This window comes from Brassica napus, chromosome A3, assembly GCF_020379485.1.
Source record: "Brassica napus cultivar Da-Ae chromosome A3, Da-Ae, whole genome shotgun sequence".
NCBI classification, from domain to species: domain Eukaryota; kingdom Viridiplantae; phylum Streptophyta; class Magnoliopsida; order Brassicales; family Brassicaceae; genus Brassica; species Brassica napus.
In genome coordinates this window covers 31,774,609-31,784,835 of record NC_063436.1, presented here as the reverse complement: position 1 = coordinate 31,784,835, position 10,227 = coordinate 31,774,609, and the positions used below count along the sequence as shown (strand labels likewise).

At 37.6% G+C, this 10,227-nt stretch overlaps 2 protein-coding genes across 2 annotated transcripts; both read right to left on the bottom strand.

The window, feature by feature from the left end:
• Positions 1 to 379: 379 nt before the first annotated feature.
• LOC106445508 (PI-PLC X domain-containing protein At5g67130) lies at positions 380 to 3,055 on the bottom strand. The gene is made up of 10 exons (XM_013887075.3): positions 2,928 to 3,055; positions 2,774 to 2,857; positions 2,553 to 2,675; positions 2,318 to 2,455; positions 1,723 to 1,821; positions 1,534 to 1,647; positions 1,257 to 1,446; positions 961 to 1,184; positions 801 to 887; positions 380 to 687 (listed from the first exon to the last, which is right to left on the bottom strand). The coding sequence occupies exons 1-10, from the start codon at positions 2,931 to 2,933 to the stop codon at positions 508 to 510; spliced, it is 1,245 nt and encodes a 414-aa protein (XP_013742529.1). The 5' UTR covers positions 2,934 to 3,055; the 3' UTR covers positions 380 to 507.
• Positions 3,056 to 3,228: 173 nt separating this feature from the next.
• On the bottom strand, positions 3,229 to 8,194 carry LOC106447991. Its single transcript, XM_048777126.1, has one exon. The coding sequence runs from the start codon at positions 8,192 to 8,194 to the stop codon at positions 4,217 to 4,219; it is 3,978 nt and encodes a 1,325-aa protein (XP_048633083.1). The 3' UTR covers positions 3,229 to 4,216.
• Between the last annotated feature and the right edge of the window lie 2,033 nt (positions 8,195 to 10,227).

The following is a 10,227-nucleotide window of genomic DNA, read 5'->3' as shown; positions in this document are numbered from 1 at the left end:
CTTAACCAAGGTTAAAAAGTTGTCCATCAAAAGAGTTTTTTGGGGAGTAAAATAGTTAAAGTAAGGGAAAAAGTACACCTCATTCACAAAGTATGTGAACATGCAAAAAACAATAGGAAAGTACTCCTAGACGTAAACGTCTCCAAACAAAATCACCAAAAGAAAAACTTATCATGACTACATTACTTTGTTGTCGCGTCATCCATTCAATGGATCGAAAGAGCTTATGTGGTACCACAACGTGTTGCAAGAGCTTCTGAAATGTTATTGGAGAATTTTCATGTTTACCCCATTGTTTTGTACCATGTGGGTTAACGCAGAGTTATACATGTACCCATGACTTCATGAGTCCATACACTCTTTTTACAAGACCACATTATATCAAAAGATTTCTAGTCATCAACATTCCTCAGTTTGTTTCACGTCACAAAATAAAAATTTCATTACATGTGGGAAAATTAAATAAATTTTGTGTCATATTAAAAATACTTTAGCTCAATGACAAAACTACCACCACAACAAGAGAGTAGCCACAGAGATCATAACAAGAGATGACAATCCTGTTCCTGTATGAACAGCACTACCAGCCGGAAGATCGCTAGGATTTCGTGTAGACTCTCCTCCTGGTGCTGGCTTTGGAGCTGCCTTAGGAGGAGGAGCATCACATGTTCCAAAAGTTGCATTTGTCTGTTGTATATATGTATACATAACACATTCATCATAATTATCTCAGTATTATGTAACCAAAAAGACTAATCTAAAGGAAGAAGAATATCTTTGTATGGTAATGTAAACTATACCTTGCAAAGGCTTAAACTGTCACAACCACATGTTAGACGACCGTTTGCTGCATCTACAGCTTCTGCAGCTCCTCCACCATCACTCCTCTGCCATTAACACATCAATTAGCACTAAGACATTCTTTAAACGAACAAAGCTTGTAGAATATCAAAGAAGCACCTGGTAAAAATCAACCGCTATGAAGTTAGGCCACCTTTTACCAGCTGCTTCATGACAAGTTGTCATCATTTTGATCAACGGCGATGAATTATCCGCGCACGCTTGCGTTGCATTCGGATTGGTTATAAAGTAGTTTTGTAGAACCAAGGAACGAGACTTTGTATCCAATGGAGGCGACTCATTTCGGTTCGTGCATGATCCATCATTCATTCCATCATTACCATCTACATAAACATAAAATCTTGGTAAGGCTGGTCACAAATCAAGATTTTATGTTTAATTTTCAAGAAACTCACATTGATTTTCAACCATGTAATCCCACTGGTAAGCAAAACCTTCAGAAGCTTCTTTACCCTTCTTGGAAGTGAAAACCACAAGCCTTTGGTTTTGCTTCACCATATCATCTACCGTAGGCCAGTCCTTACCGTCTTTAGGCATTCTCGAAACCGGAAACAGGAACTTACTCAGTCCAGATGCTTTGAACACCTTGATCACAAGAAAGAACATGATTGATTCTCGGCATTATATATATTACAAACTATAAAAACATTATGTGTCAAATGTAGTATATACCTTAGTCAAACCTCGTGAAGATGTAACATAATCTTCAAGGATGATGGTAACAATCTCAGATAAGTTTGATTCAAGAAAGTCATTGATCTCTTTGAGTGCATTCACAGCTGGTTGCTGCAACGTTAATACACGTTAAAGCCTAACTTAATCATTAAAGAAAGTCATTGATGTCTTTCAAATACAACTTACAAAGGCTGTGAAGTTAAAGCATGTCCCTCCTGCTGAATGACACAACCATATATCGTTTCTAAAGTCATATACATCCAGCATAATCCCTCTCACACCATTCTGCAACAACAAAGAACAAAAAGTCAATTATTTGAGTTGTGATCTGTTTTTTGATTCGGCTTAAAGCATCTCCAACCCATTGTTATTGTTGCCTCTATAATAAAATTTAGAGTTAAAGCTAGTCCTACCCTACCCATTTCTATTTCTTCTTCTAAAAAATAGCAATCTTTATTTATTTATTTTGTTGTCAACAATCTTTATCTTTATTCTATATTTTAAGAAATGCTATTTTAGACTAATACATTGGGGTAAACTCATCTCTATCTAGATAAATGGCAAAATACACAGGAGATAGGTGGAAAAGTATTATAAAGTTGATCTTTCATCAAAAAAGTTTCATTACAAAGCCACCAACTAATAAAGCTACATTGTCTTTTATTCAAACCTAAGCAACAACAACTTGCAAAGTAAGTCAGATTCTTAAATTAGCAAAGAATAGTTCTATTACGGAACTTGTCCAAAAGAAAATCTAAGTATGAGAATGAAAGAGAGAGACCTTAAGCTGATTAGTGATTGAGTCTTCTTGATTCCTTGGAGAAATGATAAAGGAGCCAATTGTTGATTTTGCACTCGTGATTGAGTACGAATTGTGTGTTGTTAGCCATGAGTACTTGTTAAACGGCAAACCATTCACCTACTCATCATCAAAACCACATGCATTCCATTCATCATCACCCCCAAGAAAAATACTAAAACTGAACAAGAACAATAAAGAAGTTGAGATATCAAACCTTGGAAGTCGGGTTGAGAGGTCGGATCCGGGAACAAGTAGACCCGGTATTACGGTTGGTCGGACAGCTCTGGCAACTCAAACCGGCGTCGCATCGGCTGCTGGAACTACATGTTTCACCCAACTGTGAATCGTAGAGTCAAAGTCAACCTCTCTGATACTAGTTCTTGGTATCATGTTATAAGATTTCAAAGAGAAGGGCATAGAGAGAAAGAAAAGAACCTGGAGACTGAGAACAAAAGATGATGATAAACAGAAGGCTGTGATCATGAGAAGGAAGAAGCGTTTGGTGAAAAAATCAAAGCCCTGCCATTTCAAGAAACAAATGTTTTAGGGTTTACGGAGAAAACAGAGAGGAACAGAGCAATCCACAAACCTCCATTTTTGGCGAGAGAGAGAGAGAGAGAGATGGTGAAGTGAATGCAAAGTGTTTTTTTTTTCAAAAGAGGAGAGATTAATGATGATATTTAATTAAAACATGGGGTTTGGTTGAAACTTGTTACTTTTTGAATTTTCTTTGATTAAATAGTTTTCTTATTATTCGGATTCTGTTGGTCGTTTTAAAGTGATGATTTATTTTTTAATTAGTGGTCGTATATCGTTCGTTAATCATGGATTTGTTGTTTTAGAATATTATTCTCTATCGCCCCATGTGGATTTGTTGTTGAATTGCATAGAGAATAGATATATCATGTATTTAGACCGAGTCATCGTTGACGCTTCCTGTTGTCCAGACATATACACACACATATTAATACCCATGTTGGATTATTATTAGTTGATCAAATTATTAGGAGAATCGGTGATATATTCATAAGAATGAGTATCCACGTTACAACACATATTAATACCATGTTGGATTATTATTTGTTGATCAAATTATTAGGAGAATCGGTGATATATTCATAAGAATGAGTATCCACGTCGAGGTAAGCTAGGATTTTTTAAAAAGAAAGTATAACGATAGATTGATATGATTTGACCTTATTGCATTTTCTTATGCCACTCAACCACTCTGATCACCTAATTCAACCTTACATTTATTGGGCCAAACACAATTTGTAACCCAAAAAAAGTTTAAACTCAAATGCCCAACTTCTACTAGTTTTCACTTCTTTTTTTTTTTCAACATAAAGTTGTGTAAGCGTCCACAATAATTACAGTTTAGTTTCTACTAGGTTCGTTCCCGGGCTACGCCCGGGTTATTTGTCTGTGAAAATGTTGAACCAAATATCATATTAAATTTTGGTGTTGATTGTATGAACGCAAAAAGTGTGTTGTATATCGAGTTTAAGCAAATGTCCAAAAGCAAAAAAAACTGTAAGTAAAGTAGATGATGAAGGAAGCAGATTAAGTCTTTTGTAGATCAGAAGTTTTTTTGAGGGTCTTGAGCAATAAAGGACCTGAAATTGGATAAGAATACCTAGTCAGCATGAGTTTAGTTGAATATTGTAGTATTGTTTTTTATATTAAAAGTTTTGTACCTGGTTTAGATGGGGTAAACCTATGTGTAAGTCCCTTTTTATTGGCTTGTATCATCGCTTGGTCGATATTTTCGAGATTGCTAATCTGTGAATATAATATGTTATCAGATTTCTGGAAAAGATGGGAGGGAAAAATAATTTATTTAAAATTACCTGTCTCGGGAAGAAGCCCTTTGAATATTTATTTGTAGACTATGTTCTTCACTTTCAGCTGGTGTGGATCTTCAGTTTTGATGATTGTTAATCCTGCTTTGCTTGTGACACGGGAGAGGGCCACGTAAAGTTGACCATGAGAGAAGACTGGCTGAGGCAGATATAAGATGACCTCTTTTAAACTCTGGCCTTGGCTTTTGTTGATTGTCATTGCGTAGCACAATCTGATAGGGAATTGCCGCCGACGTAATGTGAACGGTAATTTTGTTTCATCATACAGAAGCACAATTCTTGGGATCAAGACCTCTTCTCCTATGTGGGATCCAGTGATGATCTCGGCCTTCAGAACGCGTTCACCAACGTGGGTTAGGATCATCCGCGTACCGTTGCATAATCCCTTTTTCTGATTTATGTTTCTGAGAAGCATAACTGGGGCACCAACTTTCAGAGTAAGTTTGTGGGAAGGCAAACCCGAGAATTCCAATGAGTTAAGATACTCAATGGAGTATAGTGTATCATTCTGATCTGATGTAGTATCTGATATCTCAAAGCTGTCTGAGCTGTAGTAATCTCTTGATACCCCGTCGGTCCGTGAGATGGTATAAGCATTGATTTCATCAACGGTTTCGTTACGGGGTGTGAGGATAGCTGTATCGGTGTAGGAAGTCTTGGAATTCATAGGGGTGCTGATTTGTCCATATGCAGCATCAACAACTTCTTTCAATGGGTCAACAAAACTTTGACAAATCAATGATTCATCGATATCTATGAGTTGGTCATGGTACCCATCCTCCTCATATTCTTGTTTTTCTCCTAGACGACCTTCCCCGACTCTGAGAAGCCATTCAGAAAACTCTTTCTCATCCTGATTGACTCGCATATTTGTTTTCAAAGAGAACTTGTGGCAGCTATTCCATAGATATGAATGGCTTATCGAAGCTAGTACGGTATCAGCTCTTCTACCTTGCGGAATGACTGGTAGGATCTGTCTGAAGTCACCACCTAACATAACTGTTTTGCCGCCAAAAGGCTGATTCTTTGCGGGTGGATTTTTGATAGACATTATGTCCTTCAACGACTTGTCTAATGCTTCGAAAGCATGTTTGTGTGTCATAGGTGCCTCATCCCAAATTATGAGGTCTGTTTTCTCAATTAACTCAGCAAGCATTGTACCTGGTTTGATGTTGCAAAGCTTATCTTCGTCGAGCTTCAATGGAATATTGAAGCGAGAATGAGCTGTTCTCCCGTTTGGGAGTAGCAATGCGGCTATTCCCGAAGAAGCAACTGGTAGAACAATTTGTTTTCTTGACCGAAGTCTGGATATAATAGTCTGGTATAGGAATGTTTTCCCAGTGCCCCCTGCGCCATATACAAAGAAAAATTTTCCTTCTTTCTTATCAACAGAGTTTAAGACTGATTCATAGATTGCAAGTTGCTCAGCATTGAGCAATTTGTACTGCTTGTCATGTCTTAATGTTTCCTCCGCAACATCATAATCCATTTCCTGGTTCCACAGACTGTTCCCCAATTCCTTGAGAAAAACAGGGTTGATCTTCGGCATATCCTTAAAATCGTTTAAGGAGCGATCTTGCATGCGCATCAACTTTTCAACTTCTATCAATGTGTATTGCTCCAGGGTATTATCGTCCAGTTCCAGATTCGCGTGGCCTAAGATCCTTTGCCTCTTGTGAAGTATGTCCTCGCTCATTGATTTCCATGAATGTTCCCATAGTCCTTTAGGGCTTGCAACGAAGCAGTTGTTTAGGAATGTGACGAACATATCACGAAGCTGGTATGGGCTGGCCGTTCGAGCACCCTCCGACATACTCTCGAGCCATTCAACATCATTGTCCAAAAGGCCTCGTGCGTGACAAACTGATTTGAAGTCAGGATATTTCACGTCGTTGTATGTTTTTAGCTCGTCGTAACTTCTAGGACCCTTAATCTTATTAATGAGGACCCTCAGGTAGTATCGATCACCTGCTGAAGGATGGACAGCTACGACTCGGCCAATGGATTTTCCTTTCTTACGCTCAGTCCACACCTTAGCACTGTTGTTCCATACAAAATATTCAGGAATCTGCACATATGTCAGTGTCCGGGCAAACGCTGACCTTCTGCATAAAACCATCCATTCCGTGAACATCGTCTTCTCGATACCCGGTTTGTGGATTACACGGCCGAGGTTGTCTGTTGATTTAACCGTAATATTATGTTCGCCTTCCAAGTGAAGGATAAGCTTTTCAACGGATGGTTTTCTTTTGTGTATGTGGAATGCGAAAGTGCGCCACATAGACTCACAAGCTGATAAATACCGGGCTTCGATGTAGTCTTGGATCTCATTGCGTTGCCTTAGGACTTTCTCTTTTGATCCTCCGGATCCTGTGGCGCCGGATGAAGTTGCTGAATTTCCTTTCTCAATAACAGCGGTTGCTCGGTCAACGCCCTTGGTTATGTACTTGAATAAGTATTTCACCGCACTTGTCCGATTACACCATTCAACATTAATATGAGCTTCATACTTCTTCAGAAGCTTAATGTTATGAGGTACGACGTAAGTGTTGTCTAGTACAGCTCCAGCCTTTAGTGTACACGTATCATCGGTTCGGCGTTGACGATATAACACATACCCGGATTTGTCAATGGAAGTGTTATCGTTATTCGGCCGAGGATACTTTTTCGTGCACACATTGTTTTCCATACATGGTGACTTCGGATTGAATAGCCCACATGGACCGTGGATCATGTGTTTTATGACTAAGTCGTAAGCAACTGGGTCTTCATCTTTGTTGGGGAGCTCGGCTGAAATTATTTCATCCACTTCCTCTGCACTCGGTGTTCTGGTAGAGTTTCCTAACCACAGTAATATATGTGCATGAGGGAGGCCTCTTTTTTGAAATTCTATTCGGTGGAGAGCTGCCTTGTATGGCTTGAAAAAGGTTCCTGCTTTGAAATCCTTGAGCAGTTGATCTAGCTTCATCTTAAAAACCCGACATTCAATGTCTGGTCTATCATTAGGGGAATCTCCACCGTATTTCTGAAGATGTTCTTTAATCTCGCTCCAGTTGGGATTGGCCGTCATCGTGATAAACAATTCTGGATTGCCGAATTCTCTGCAAATAGCCATAGCATCGTGGTATTTCTCAACTAAGTACCGGGGGCCTCCGGTGAAACTTGGCGGGAGTATAAATCTCTGGCCAATAATTTTAGCATCAGTGTCGCCTTTGCTTACAGCATCAAGGACATTGCTGTAGAGCTCAGCCCGCAAGATTTCTTGGTTATTTCTCGCCCACCTCAGTCGGTCTTCTTCAATCGCTGTATAGACGTCCACAATAAATTGATGAAGGAGACGACCGCCTTTAATCAACGTCATTCCTTGGTTAGGACGTGTTTGGATTAGAGAAGCGTAGTATTGACGGATGGTCACGAATTGCCTTGTTCTTGAAGTGCCTGTCTCAAGATGCAGAGGAATTTCTGGGTGAAATCCATATTCACCATACGGAAACAAAAGAGGGTATTGGAGGCTCATATATAGAGGGTGATCGTCACGTATCTGCTGTAAAGTGTCAGATTGAAACTGAACCACTATATCTCGTTCTCCAATTGTTGATGTCATATCCCCCACGATAAGACCTGCCACCTCGCTTGTAGTTGGAAGATCGTATTCTTTACCCTTCCCTTTATCTTGGACTAACCTAATAGTAAACTCTGACCCGACGCTTTCGTAGTGGTCTCGTGCACGACGAAAGACCTTTGCTAGACAATTGTTCTCGTCAATCATCTCGATGAGGAGGGCTAACGTTGACTCATCAAGATTACCTTCTGTTGAGGTTTGCCCCATCGCGTTTAGGCGGTTTTTGAGTTCGTTGGCCGTGTCAAATATGTAAAGCTGGAGATATTCTGGGAGACAGCCTTGTCGCGGTATGAGCGAGCCAATTCTGTGGTGGGTTTGACCTTGGATCCGTATAGTATAAGGACCAGGTGCGTGGACGACACTATAATCCATTTTCATTCCAACGGATGTAAAAGCAAGGACAGAATTATAGACTCGGATAGTATCTCGAAACCATCTGGTTTGAAGAAGTTTTTCTAACAGGGCTGGCGGCTGGTTGATCGGTGGAAGCTTGATTTGGCCATGGTTACAGCAAAGGGTGAAAGTTGGTTCACCTGTTCGTGGGTCTGTAGCAGTGCTTTCAGAAGTCCACATTAATGCACTACATTTTGAGCATGGTACGATTCAGTTTTCAGCTAGTCGGGATGTTGAACCTTTTTCTGGAAAATGTTTATTACTAATTGTTAAATCATAGTTTATTTGAATATTAAGAGTTTAACAGAGGGTTAGGAATTATTATTTTTTATATTTTGGTAAAAAAGTTTTTTATTTTTTTTTCTTCGGTAATATTTGTTTTTTAAAAAATTATTTGTTAAAATGAATTTGTTTCGAAATTTGATTTTAGTTGATTTTTGGGAACACCATTACGCTGAAAAATATGTTTTAGAAATTAAATATATATATATATATATATATATATATATATATATATTTCTGGGAGACTGTAGGGGCTTAAGTAGTATGCACCTTTCTTTTTTGGTTGAGTGCGACGCGTTCCTTGTGGATTTGGTGGAGCATTTGTATCTATATAGAAACAACGTAAATTTGAATTAGAAATGTAATAAATCGAAATAGATTTTATCAGCCATTGTGCATACCTCGTGACGATGCCGACGTTCGTTTGGATAGCAAAATGGCCTTTCTCATATTACGTGCATTTTTCTGCTTGACTATTAAGATTAATAGTGGTTAGGTTAAAAGAATATAGCATGATAGATACACATGTTAGTATTATTTCTTACTGTAAGAGTCGCAGTCATCACAGCCACCTGTTAAATTAAGTCTGGGAAGTTAGTTTGTTTGATGAATAAGTTTGGTTTAAGATATAATAATATGATCCATATATACTTACAGTCGTAATATGTTGGTTTGAATGATGGTCGGTCATTTACCAGATGAACTGAAAATGTACACAGTTTAATCATTGGGATAAGACAATTTGTCTTAGGATTATATATTTTGGGTAGTAAATATATACCTTTTGGTTTATTAAGTGAACCACGTGGTCGGCCTCGCTTCCTCTTTTGCGTGGATCCTCCTGTAGTTTTGATAATGTTATTTTCTTGGTTACATTAAGTTATATATTATAGTTATGATTAAAATTTAAAGTAGAAGGTAATAAAATATCTAGATAGAATTTTGAAATGTTCTAATTAAAATAAAATAAGTGTGGGTCATTAGGTTTTTCCAATTTCAAAATATTAGTATCCTTTTTAATATAGTACTAGGGGTTGGCCCGCCCTACGGGCGGGTGAGTTTACATTAAAACTATTTTATATTAATTTTTTTTTAATTTTATAAAACATTTGAAATTTACTTTATATTAGGAATAATAAATATAATTTATTTTTATTCTAAGATCAAATTGTAAATTTTATTAAATTTGTTGGTTTGAATTGGAAAGACCACTAACATAAGTTACAAAAAAAACACTAACATTGTTTTTTGTTAGAGAACACAAAATTATTATATTAAATTTTTTGGTGATTGTAATAATTTATATTCCTATTTGATTTCCATTTCAATTTTTCATTGAAGAAAATATAAAGTATGAATAACTACTATTTTTTATATTGTTGTTAACTATTTTTCCTATTGATTTGGGTTTCATGGGTTTTTCTTTATGTAAAGTTGGTACGATGATTTAATGTATTGTATTTTATAGTTTTGTCATATTTGTTTGATTGTTATGTGTAACAATTCTTTCGGGTGATTATAGATGATCTATTTTAGTTTTGTCATGTTTGTTTGATTGTTATGCATAACAATTCTTTCGGGTGATTATAGATGATTTATTTTAGTTTTGTATAGTGTTTGTTTTACCTGAGTCTGATGCTTTCAAGCCCGTTGGCCCCATGAGGCTTTTTTACCATGGCGTTGGGTGTAGGTACGTCTAATAGCAAGTTCTGCTTCACCTTGTTAGGGTG